The following is a 12,110-nucleotide window of genomic DNA, read 5'->3' as shown; positions in this document are numbered from 1 at the left end:
AAGAGCAACTTGGCTTGGGACAAATTCAAGGCATTTAGAGAAAAACAGGGGGTGCAGAGGACAGGAGGAGGCTTTGCAGGTGTCAGGTCGAGCTGGGAGTGGGAGGTGGCAGAAAGGCCACCAGTACAAAGAAGTCCCGAGACTTTGGGTGAGTTACCTGGGCCTCAAATTACCTGACTAAAAAGAGGAGGCTGGCCTCCCAGCCTGAAATGCTGGTGCAGAAAGTGCTTCACTGGTTTGTGAGGTACCATACTCGTATGTGACAGGGAGCCGCAAGGGTTGATCTTCAAGAGGGTGGGTGGGTCCTGGCACCAGAAGAGGTAGGAGTCCCTCCCCAGCCCCAGCACACAGACCCTTTTGCCTGGTCCCATTCCAGCCACCTGCCCCTAGCCTGTTGCATTTGTTTTTGGGAATGAGCTCTGTAGGGTTTACTAAATGGTCCAGTTCTGAGCCTCCAGCAGCCAGGCCGGAGACTGTAACGAAGCTTGAAGTTGTAATAGATGGAGTAGGTCTACAGAGAGATGTTAGTGAGCAGCAGAATCTTTAGGTCAACTGGCATTTAGCATGTTCATGCTAGGTGTCACACCCTGTGCTAAGGCTTTAAAAAGTGTGATTTTGAAAAAAAGTGCGATTTTATATAATATTCAAGACAATCCTCTGAGGTGACTTTTGTTGTCCTCTTCAGCTTTTCAGCTGTTCACGACTGAGCCCCAGTTTGGCTCAGAGGAGAGAGTGGATTGCAGGATCATTTTCTGAGTTAGGAGAAATGGCAGGCACAGTGGGATGAGAAAGGTGCTTGTTGAGGGTGTACGGACATCAGGTAGGGCAGCTGGTGGTCAGCTGAATTGACTTGTGGCCTAGAGATGCCATTGTGTGGCTGGCACCTGGGAGATGCCAAGACAGCCTGAGGGCAGTGGGCCGAGGTTGAGGAGAGGCCAGCTCTGAGGAATACCAGAATCGAAAGGGCTGAGGGTGGGGGAGGCCCTGAAGGAAACAGCTCAAGCAGCCAAAGGCCCCGGCTGCCGAGGACAGCAGGGAAGTGTTGGGCAGCAGTGCCAGATGCCCCCACAAGGCCCAAAGAGCTTGGCCAGCAGTAGGGTCAGTTGTGGTTTTAGGCATGGAAAAGTGAATACCCTGCTTCTGCCACCTCTTCTGAGGAGTCTTGTCTGACTCACCGGGCTGTGGCAGGTGCTAGGGCCCGCCCCTTACCGAGTGGCATGCTGGTACTCCACCCCCAGTACACTGCGCTGCCCCCATTCCAGTGCTGTCACCTGGGCAAGAGAGCTCAGCAGTGTGCCCTGAAATGACACGTGTTCGGCAACGTAATTGGCTTGGATGTCACTTCTCTACAGTGCGGTCATCCATAACCAGAAAAGGAGAGAGGCCCTTTCAGATCCTTGATGATTCTATGACTTTGTCCTCTTTCTATTCCTCTAAAAACTTCTCTCATTTGAGCCATGTTTTTTCCTGATGAGAGATTTGCAAGTTGCTGCTTCTCCTCTCTGTATGGTGGCCCCATTTGGGTCAAAGCCATGAGCCCCTTCCAAGTCTGACCATCCACTCCTACATTTATCCCCAAATCCTCCTTTCTGGCCAAGAACCAGCACTTTCTTAGACACCCCCTTTCTCTTAACAACCAGCTGCATTAATAGTTATCCTTTGGAGTCTTCCTCTCTGCTGGGAGTGGCGGCACTAGCCACAATGCAATATGGGCAGCGGGCCTGTGGTTACCTGTTGGGTCTCCTTTCCAAACGGTTTTCTCCTGCTCCCCATCCTGAGAGAGGTTCTGCTTCACAATCCTGTCTCAACAAAATGACAAAACACGGGTTCTCTTGAAATTAAAGCCACAAAGCCTGAGAGGCTGCCATATTGCCAGTTTCTATTCAATGCAGTGTTAGGAGAAAGTTATAGGAGTTTGTTTGGAACCACACAGACTAGGTTGGAATCGCGGCATTATTTATATATGGCGTTGGCCAATTCATTTTCTTGCTCAGTTTCTTCATCTGTAATAATGTCTACCTCACAGATTTTTGTGTGTGTGAGTGCTAGAACTGAGTGTAAAAATGCCTGGTCTCTAGTAGTCCCTCCGTAAACATTTCCCAGCATTGTTGTTATTATTTTTTTTTGACATTTTTTTATTGGGGAAGGGGAACAGGACTTTATTGGGGAACAGTGTGTACTTCCAGGACTTTTTTTTCCAAGTCAAGTTGTTGTCCTTTCAATCTTAGTTGTGCAGGGTGCTGTTCAGCTTCAAGTTGTTGTCCTTTCAGTCTTAGTTGTGGAGGGCGCAGCTTAGCTCCAGGTCCAGTTGCCGTTGCTAGTTGCAGGGGACACAGCCCACCATCCCTTGCGGGAGTCGAACTGGCAACCTTATGGTTGAGAGCCCAGGCTCCAACCAACAAACTGAGCCATCCAGGAGGCAGCTCAGCTCAAGGTGCTGTGTTCAATCTTAGTTGCAGGGGGCGGAGCCCACCATCCCTTGCGGGACTCGAGGAATCGAACTGGCAACCTTGTGGTTGAGAGCCCCCTGGCCCATGTGGGAATCGAACCGGCAGCCTTCGGAGTTAGGAGCATGGAGCTCTAACTACCTGAGCCACCGGGCCGGCCCCACAGCATTGCTATTTTTGTCTGATTCTATTCCAATGCCAGCTGTGAGCTCCTCAGGGCAAGACCACCTCAGTGTCCCCAGTACCCAGCCAGGATATCTGTCAGATGACAGTTTGCTGCCAGCTCCTCCCTTGTCCCTACCACCTGAGCCTAGAGCACCCACAATCCTGCCCCTCTTCTTCCCCAGTTCTGCTGCTGCAGCCCATTGAGGGTGACGACATGGAGCACAAGACCCTGAAGATCACTGACTTCGGCCTGGCCCGCGAGTGGCACAAAACCACACAAATGAGTGCTGCTGGCACCTATGCCTGGATGGCTCCAGAAGTTATCAAGGCCTCCACCTTCTCTAAGGGCAGCGATGTCTGGAGGTGCGGCCTGGGTGGAGGCTAGACAGGCTAGCTGTGGGGCTGCAGAAGGCAGAGGTGGCTGCCAAAAATCTAGTGCTGAGCAGACAGGTGGAGCCTAGCGGGAGGGACCCAAACCATTTAGTTCTTGGTTGCTTTGGGGTGAAATGGCAATGAGTGAGTAGAGGAGGGGACACAGACCCTTTGTCTCACCCACAGCTTTGGAGTGCTGCTGTGGGAACTACTGACTGGGGAGGTGCCCTACCGTGGCATCGACTGTCTTGCTGTGGCCTACGGAGTGGCTGTTAACAAGCTTACACTGCCCATCCCTTCCACCTGCCCGGAGCCCTTCGCACAGCTCATGGCTGGTAAGGGAATGGCACGGGTGGGTGAGGGCCAGAGCTCCTTGGCCTTAGACACAGCCATCCACAGTCCCCTTCTAATTTTGTCCCCCCTCCACGCTGTGTCCCCAGACTGCTGGGCGCAGGACCCCCACCGCAGGCCCGACTTCGCCTCCATCCTGCAGCAGTTGGAGGCGCTAGAGGCGCAGGTCCTGCGGGAAATGCCGCGGGACTCCTTCCATTCCATGCAGGAAGGCTGGAAGCGTGAGATCCAAGGCCTCTTCGATGAGCTCCGGGCCAAAGAAAAGGTGGGAGGAGTCAGAGTCTCAGGGTTGGAAGGAGATGCCGGGAAGGACTGTCTCCCCGGTCTCCACTGGGCAGAGAATGGGGGCGGGCGCCAGTGTCCGTACTGGACTGACCCTACTGCCTGCCTTCACTGTCGGGGGCACAGGAACTACTGAGCCGCGAGGAGGAGTTGACCCGTGCCGCGCGCGAGCAGCGGTCACAGGCAGAGCAGCTGCGGCGGCGCGAGCACCTGCTGGCTCAGTGGGAACTGGAGGTGTTTGAACGCGAGCTGACGCTGCTGCTGCAGCAGGTGGACCGCGAGCGGCCGCACGTGCGACGCCGCCGCGGCACCTTCAAGCGCAGCAAGCTCCGCGCGCGAGACGGCGGCGAGCGCATCAGCATGCCACTCGGTAAGGGGCGGGCCCCAGCACTCCGCCCGCCATTGGCTGCGTGGACGGAGGGGTGGGGTCAAGCGTACTTGCTGGCCGCACTGGGATTGGTTTAGGGTGTTGGTGGGCGGGTCCGTGAGCTGAAGGTTGGAAGGGGTGGGACTAGGAGTATTTTGTCTGTGGGAGGGTTCTGGCGGAAATATTTGCATGCCAGCCTGGGAGTGGCTGCGGCCGGGAGGGGCGGGGCTCGTGGAAGTTCTGGGAAGGCCAAGGGACCTGGCAGGCAAGCTCCCAGGAATCCCCGACTCCTCCGCGCTTTTCCGGCGATGGAGTCCAGGCGGTCCGCTTTCCTTACCGAGAGGCTGGCCCCAGTCACATAGCCACCGTGTCAGGCCCGGTCCCTACGCTGCCTACGAGCCGGCCGACGGCCCTTGCAGGTTGGGATCATTGCTCTCCACCACAAACCTGCACCTCACTTCCTTCCCAAACCCAGACTTCAAACACCGCATCACTGTGCAGGCCTCGCCGGGCCTGGACCGGAGGAGAAACGTCTTCGAGGTCGGAGCTGGGGACTCACCCACCTTTCCCCGGTTCCGGGCCATCCAGTGTAAGAAACCTCGCCTCCCTATACCCTTCCCTTAACTCTTACCCGTCTGTCAAACTTTATCCTTGACGGTGAATCCCACCCACCATGTCCTCTTCCTGCCAGCCTCCAGTCTTCCTCTCCTATCAGTCTAAACTGGTACCTCTGAGTTCCCCAAGCAGCATTTCTTTTACTAATTTTTTAAAGTCAAATAATTGTATAACACTAGTATTTTCTAATTGTGTGACCACTCGTTTTTCTAAATGTTATGCTAATATTAACTTAATTCTTCACAATAACTCGGTGAGTTAACTATCATTACTAAGTAAATCAGAAAAGTGAAAAAAGTAACTTGCCTAACGTTACACAGCTAATAAGAATTTAAACCCAAGCAGTTTGCTGCAGTGTCTGTACTAACTACTAAGCAGCAAATGCCAGCTGAAAGACTAGATGAGATGCCCCACCTTATTGCCAGCCCCAGGACCCAAACCCACCTACCCTGCCCCAATTCTGTTCAGTTCTCTGTGGCCCAAAGCCCACCTTGGGAATGGATTGGGGCCCAGCCTGTTCCCATCCTCTAAGACGTAGCCAATGGAGCCTGACTGTCATCATAAGGGAGGATAGGATCAGGGCTTTTGACCTCAACTCAGATTCCATCGGTTTCCCTACACAGTGGAGCCTGCAGAACCAGGCCAGGCATGGGGCCGCCAGTCCCCCCGACGTCAGGAGGACTCAAGCAATGGAGAGCGGCGAGCATGCTGGGCCTGGGGTCCCAGTTCCCCCAAGCCTGGGGAAACCCAGAATGGGAGGTGAGTGCCCCCAACCCCAGCAGCATCTGCCTCCCAACAATCCTGAAATTCACAAAGCACAACTCCCCTCCCATCCTGTAACCAGGAGAAGGTCCCGCATGGACGAAGCCACCTGGTACCTGGATTCAGATGATTCATCCCCCTTAGGATCTCCTTCCACACCCCCAACGCTCAATGGTGAGTGACCTTGTCACCCCTCAGCTGCACTCCTTGCTATTGGTACTATGGAAAGGCTACCAGAAGCCAGCAGGCCCAGCAACGCCTGTCCTAGATTCCAGGTCTGACTTTTAGGCCCATGATTGAGCTGGATACAGCCCAAGCCTCAGGGAGCCCAGAGTCTGGTCCCCCTCTGTCAGGCCTGGCCTGCAAGAGGGCTCTTTCCTGGCCCTGTGGCAGCCACTGTGCCCTTAGCAGGCTCCAGGGAAGGAAGGAAGGAAGATGGAATGGCACCACCACCCCCAATTTGGGACACAGGGGAAGCTGGGCTTATAGAGGAGAAGGAAACTGCCCATGTGGGGTGTAGACAGACAAGTGGCTGCCACACTGTACGTCTAAGAGTCCCTTCTAAGGAGCTTGTAGGTGGAGAAGGGGATAAGAAAGCTGAGCAGGTGGGAATCCAGGGCCCATTCTCACTTCATCTGGGGTAGTTCTGGGCTTTTCTTTTCTCTGTGGTAATAACGGGACTTACTATGTGCCTGGCATTCCATCCAAGCAACAACCCTGTGAGGGAGGTGCTGTTATTATCCCCATTTTAGAGATGAGGAAACCAGCTCCCAAGAGGTGAAGTAACCTACCTAAAGCCCCATGCTAAAGATTTGAACCCAGAGAGAGAGACTGGCTCCTGTGCTCATGGTGAGCTTCCTCAGAAGCTTTCATGTGGAAAAGGGTTTTTCACATGCAAACCGCTTGGGAAGCTAGGGAGTCAGGCAGAGAGCAAGGCTCCCATGCCCGAGGAATAAGGGCTCAGCTCAACACTGCCCAGCATTGGCAGAGGCTAGAAAGTTGCAGCCTCCCTTGCCCATGGGTCTCTTCAGAGCCCCCCAGCTACACCTGCTTCTCACAGCCAGAACACAGCATCTGGCTTAGCGCTGTCAGGCTAGACTCCTATTCAGGAAACGGTTTAGACTCTCTCCTCTCACTCCACCCAGCACATCTCCTCCACCATTAGCTGAGCAATATTTGGTAGTAATCACAACAGCTAACATTTATTGGGTCCCTCCTATGTGCCAGGCAATGCCATGAGATGGGTATTATTAACAGCTCCATTTTATAGAGGAAGAAACTGAGGCACAGAGAGGTTGAGTGGTTTGATGCAGGGCACACAGTAGAGCAGGGATTTGAACCAGGTCTGACTCGAGGTAGAGCCTTCGGCCCCCATCTGCTGCACCATTTTCTACTCCAGCAGTTGCATTGCCCCAAGCTGGCTGTGCTGCAGGGATTGAACTGAGACTTGGGAGGCTAAGAGGCCTGCTTGGATTCCTCTGCTCTAGAATGTACCAGGCCAGAGAGTCAATGGAGAACTTGAGGTCCTGCCAACCCAGGTGTGTAGGTGGAAGCAGCCCGATATGTTCTGCAGATCCCTTTGGCCTTGCCTTCCCTGAGTAATTGGGCAGGGACCCAAGGACCTGGATCCCATCCTTCTCAAGCTTGCCACCTTACCTAAAAGGACATCACCTACCCCAGCTCAGCTGCTAGCTGAGCACTGGGTTCCTGTCGTGTAAGCCCACACTCCAGTCGCCATCTGGGGCCCATGAGAGTGCATGACCGTGACCTCCCAGCTGTCCAGAATCAGAAGCCTGGCTGAGAATCAAAGAAGAGCCTGTGAGATTGTCCCAGGCATAAGCCATGCCATTGGGGAGCCCCATCTCCCACTCCCATCCCCACCTGGATGTCCTGGCCCCTGGGGAACTGGTTGCAGTGAGTTGCTTATTGGTGGGTGTAGTCAGGCTGCACTGACAGAAATTGCCCTGGAGCTGGTAACTACCACATGGCCATGTCTTCTCCATGAGGCCCTATGGAAGTGAGTTTACCCTCATCCCTGGGTCAAGAATGGTTGTGCTGCTTTCTCCTAAACAGCTGGGTTTGCCAACTCTTAGTGCCAGGAAACTTAGAGGCAAATTAAACCCTTGCTCAGTTACCTTGGGCAAATCACTTACCTCTCGGAACCTCAGTCTCTCAGGCCATTGACTGCAGGAACTTCTTCCCACTCTCATTTTATGCACTGACCTCCATCTTCATTTAGCTTTGTCCCATTTTTCTTGCTTATCTGAAACATGTTTTTCCCATTCTGTTTAAACTCACTATAAATAATCAGTTTCTTTCCCTTTAAAATGGGGTAAAAACAATCACCTTATGTGGTTGTTGCAAGGATTCTAAGAATGGATTCTCCCATCAAATATGTATTGATGCATTTTATGAGCCAAGCATCAGAGTGTTAAGAGACCAACACTACCATGACCTTGGAGAGGGCCTAGTCTGGAGGATGAGGCAGACCCATAAATAAGTACAGTAGAAGCACTCAGTGAAGGGGGCAAGGGCTGCATAAGGTGTAACATGAGCAATAACTGCATAGGTTGGGGACATTCTGGGAAGGCTTCTAAAAGAGGAATAAACTCTTGATTTTCTCTACACTCAACTCACTTGACTTCTGACACCAAATGTGTGAGATTGTTCCCCACCCTGGCCAATTCTCCAACACCAGCCAGGTGTCCTACAATTCAGTTCAGTTCCAACACTATCTGGCGTTAGTTACCTGGACCCCCCAGGTTAAGGTCTTAGTCCCCCAAGACTGCTCCCACTTCAGATGCCATTCACAAATCCAGCTGGTCATCGTGCTTCTGACCGACTGGCTATAAATCATAGGTTCCCACCAGCCCCTGCTCAGGTTTGATAATTTGCAAGAATAGGTCACAGAACTCAGGAAAACAGTTTACTTACTAGATTACGAGTTCATTATAAAGGATACAGATCAAGAATAACCAGATCGAAGAGATGCGTAGGGCAGGGGATTCGGGAAGGGGCGCGGGGGCGACAGTGCCCTCTCCAAGCACACCACTTTCTCAGCACTTAGATGTGTTCACTAACCTGGAAGTTCTCCAAACCCCTTCAGCTAAGGTTTTTATGGGGGCTTCATTAGGTGACTGTGATTGATTGATGAATTCATTGACCATTGGTGATTGAACTCAATCTCTAGCCCCTCCCCTTCCTGGAGGGGGCTGGGGCTGAAAGTTCCACCCTCTAATCACATGGTTGGTTCCCTTGGCAACCAGACCCCAACCCTAGGGGCTTTCCAAAAGTCACCTCATTAATATGAAGTCAGGTGCTGTTAAAAGGGGCTTGTTATGAATAAAAAAAGACAATTCTTTCACTTCTATCACTCTATCACTTGGAATATTCCAAGGGTTTTAGGAGCTCTGTACCAGGAATGAGAGGAAGACCAAATATGTTTCTTATTATAAATCACAATATCAGGTTTCACCTGATATTTCAGGCGGTGACATCTGAGCTGTGTGTTGCTGGGTGGGAGAGGTGTGCTGGGAATAGTGTGCACAGGCAGGGGGCTCCCAGACCTGAGGCAGAGGAAGCCTGGCTGGGACTTAGTGGGGCGTTAAGACCCAGGGAGTGACAGGCGGGGCCAGGCTGTCCTCCTGGGTCTGTGAAGCCCAGTGCAGCTCCAGTACATCGGTCAGTGGATGATTGTTGAGTGAATGAAGCTAGAAGAACAATCAGGAGCCAATTCAGGAAGGACCTGGAAATTATGGAGAGTTTTTATGCAGAGACCTGTCTCAAGAGGTAGAGACACTGGATAAGGGTTGTGGCTGAGACTGGGACCCCCCCTCAGCCAAGTCCTGGTTCATAGTAGAAGCTCATTTTTCCCAGCCTTGCATTTCTTCCTCTTGACATACAGCCCAGTGCCCACTCCAGGCAGGCCCACTCCATGCCTGGCTCAAAGAAGAAGGGGAACATAGTAGGGGCGAGACCGGGGAGGGCTTTGAAAACCCAGCCAAGGAGCTTGGACTTTCATCTAGTGGCAGTGGAGAGCCATGGCAAGTTCTAGAGCCAAGGAGAACCTGACAAAGTTGGGGTTTGTGGGAAGCCTTCATAGACACCCCCTACCTCCTCAATGATGGGCTCCCTAGGCCCACAGGGAGGACACAGATGTCCTGAAATGCAGAGCAGAGTCTGGTTGGGAAGTGGTAGAGAGCAAAGGCTCTGTTGGCCCTGCCTGGAGTGAGGACTGCTCCACCCCTTACTGGCTGCACAGCGCTTATCCTCTCCGAACCTAGAACCCCTGGGGCATGAGGCTCAGACAACATAATGCCCCTAAATCTTTCAACTGGGACCTGGCACAAATAATTGACCCGAGCCTCAGTTTCCTCATTTCTGTAATGGGGACAGTGACGCCTGCCTCTGGGGCTATGGTGTACATTGGAGTTGACCTGCGTACCCCAGATAAGCTACCACGGGAGCGGGGGCAGGCAGGCAGAGGGGCCAGGTTCTGCCCAGCCAGGAAGGAGGGCCTAGGGCACCAGTTCCAGTCCTGTCCCTGGGGCCTTGCAGATGCTCCCTGCTGGCCATGGAGGCTACTGCGGCCCACTGTGATCTGGCCTCAGCTTGCCTCCTGGTGGACCCCCTTTCCTGCCCCTACCGCCCCATCTCTGGGCTCCAGGGCACCTGGCTGCCTCCTAGGCTTTGTCCCTACTGGTTCCTTGGCCAGCACTGTCCTCTGAAAGGCCAGAATGTGTGTATGTGATGGAGGCATCGTGGGCCTGGTCAGGGATGGTGTGGGGAGAACTCAGTCCATGTTCTGGGGCCACGGAAGGAACCCTATCTTAAGATGGCCTAACCTGTGCCCTGCCCCGGCCACCAGGTAATCCGCCGCGGCCGAGCCCGGAGCCAGAGGAGTCTCGGCGGCCGGCTGTGGCAGAACGCGGTAGCGGTTCCGGGACGCCCAAGCTGATCCAGCGCGCGCTGTTGCGTGGCACAGCCCTGCTCGCCTCGCTGGGCCTCGGCCGCGACCTGCAGCCGCCCGGGGGCCCCGGCCGCGAGCGTGGGGATCCCTCACCAGTGGCCCCCGCACCGCAGCCCACTCCATCCCCCACCGAGACTCCCCCTACCCCGCTCATCCGCTTCTCCCTCAAGACACCGGTCGCCCCCACCCTCCGGTTGAGCCCTGATGCTCCGGGCCCGCCCACCTCCACGCCCCTGCTGCTGGAGCTGGGTGTCCCCACGGGCCAACCGTCAGCCAAGAGCCCCCGGCGCGAGGAAGAGAGGCGTGGTGAGTGGCCAGCTGCATGCTTGTCAGTGATGGAGAGGAGGGGCTGGTGGGGACATGCATAGCAGTAAGGCTCTGGCCAAAGTAGCCTGCTGGACCCCAAACCAGGACGCTGAGCATGCATGTAGGGAACGGAGTTCTAAGGTCAGCCACCCAGTGGTGGGGGTGGGTTGGGGCCGGGCCAGGCTGGTGGTGAGAAAATAGAAGTAATGATAATTATGATAGCAGACTCCTACTGGTTGTTTACTTGTGCCAGGTTCCTGGTACTTTAGACGATTGTCTCATTTATCATAAGAACTCTGTGAACTAGCTGCTCTTGCTAGACTCACTTTTTGATGAGGAAATTTAAGACACAGAGCTAGGACTCGTGGCTCCCACTAGTAAGTGGCAGAGCTGGGATCCAAGCCCAGGCCTGTCTACTCCAGAGGCCTCGCTTTTAACCACTACATAGTAAACAGATGCACCATGGAGCATAAGGGACCATGGAAGTTAGGAGTCAAGTAGCTCACTGTGTAGATGGGGAAACTGAGGCCCAGAGCGGGGCAGTGCCTCCCAGGGACACCCAGGAATAAGTGGCTGCCTGACCCTGTGCCCCTCCCTCACCCTTCATAGGAAGCACTGTCTCACCCCCACCAGGGATATCCCGCTCCGCTCCTGGAACCCCTGGCACCCCACGCTCACCACCCCTGGGCCTCATCAGTCGACCTCGGCCCTCACCCCTTCGCAGTCGAATCGACCCGTGGAGCTTCGTGTCAGCTGGACCACGGCCTTCGCCTCTGCCCTCACCACAGCCTGCGCCCCGCCGGGCACCCTGGACCTTGTTCCCAGACTCGGACCCCTTCTGGGACTCTCCACCTGCCAACCCCTTCCGGGGGGGTCCTCAGGACTGCAGGGCGCAGACCAAAGACACAAGTGCCCAGGCCCCATGGATGCCGGAGGCAGGGCCTTGAGTGGGCCGGGCTGCTCCCCCACGCTCCAGCTGCCCTAGAGGGGCCACAGCATACACTGGAACAGGAGCTGGGCAAGCCTCTGTAGCTGCCTTGGTTTCCCCCAGGGACCCCGCCCCCTTTGGGGGTCAGGAACACTACACTGCACAGGAAGCCTTCACACTGGATGGGGTGCTTGCACCCCCCACACACCTGCAACCTGTGGGTCCCCCGACTTACCTGCCCCCCGGGGCCCAACACTGTACCCAGCTGGTTGGGAGGACCATAGCCTGTCTCAGGGAATTGCCCCCAGGGGTAGTGCCGGGAGGAGGGGAGGTGCAAGGGAGAGGGGCTGGCCTCAGCTGTCACCAGCACTTTTGACCAAGTCCTGCTACTGTGGCCCCCGCCCCAGGGCTTAGTGCCTGGACCCCCCTGCCCTGGGGGTCATCTGGGGCTGGGGTTCTCTGGGTGCCTTCCTGCTGCCCCGGCCAGGGTTGGGGCCTCGGCCTCAGGATCCAATGAAGCCAAATAAACTCAAGCTGTCTCCCTAA

The 12,110-nt window shown here is 54.9% G+C and overlaps 1 protein-coding gene across 2 annotated transcripts in view; it reads left to right on the top strand.

Annotated features, from left to right (window-relative positions):
* MAP3K11 (mitogen-activated protein kinase kinase kinase 11) overlaps positions 1 to 12,110 on the top strand; it is a 16,488-nt gene extending 4,378 nt beyond the window's left edge. The window contains exons 2-10 of one of the 2 annotated variants that reach the window (XM_019737645.2): positions 2,795 to 2,975; positions 3,171 to 3,319; positions 3,425 to 3,600; positions 3,744 to 3,987; positions 4,460 to 4,573; positions 5,223 to 5,358; positions 5,444 to 5,535; positions 10,229 to 10,636; positions 11,246 to 12,110. In XM_019737645.2, the coding sequence (XP_019593204.1) occupies positions 2,795 to 2,975; positions 3,171 to 3,319; positions 3,425 to 3,600; positions 3,744 to 3,987; positions 4,460 to 4,573; positions 5,223 to 5,358; positions 5,444 to 5,535; positions 10,229 to 10,636; positions 11,246 to 11,583 (1,838 nt within the window). In that variant the 3' untranslated portion in view covers positions 11,584 to 12,110. The remainder of the gene's footprint in view (positions 1 to 2,794; positions 2,976 to 3,170; positions 3,320 to 3,424; positions 3,601 to 3,743; positions 3,988 to 4,459; positions 4,574 to 5,222; positions 5,359 to 5,443; positions 5,536 to 10,228; positions 10,637 to 11,245) is intronic. The other variant, XM_019737646.2, reaches the window with a different exon arrangement.

The sequence above is a fragment of the Rhinolophus sinicus genome, linkage group LG06 (assembly GCF_036562045.2).
Source record: "Rhinolophus sinicus isolate RSC01 linkage group LG06, ASM3656204v1, whole genome shotgun sequence".
Lineage (NCBI taxonomy): Eukaryota > Metazoa > Chordata > Mammalia > Chiroptera > Rhinolophidae > Rhinolophus > Rhinolophus sinicus.
Note: the sequence above shows the minus strand (reverse complement) of the source record. Positions and strands in the feature narration are given on the sequence as shown.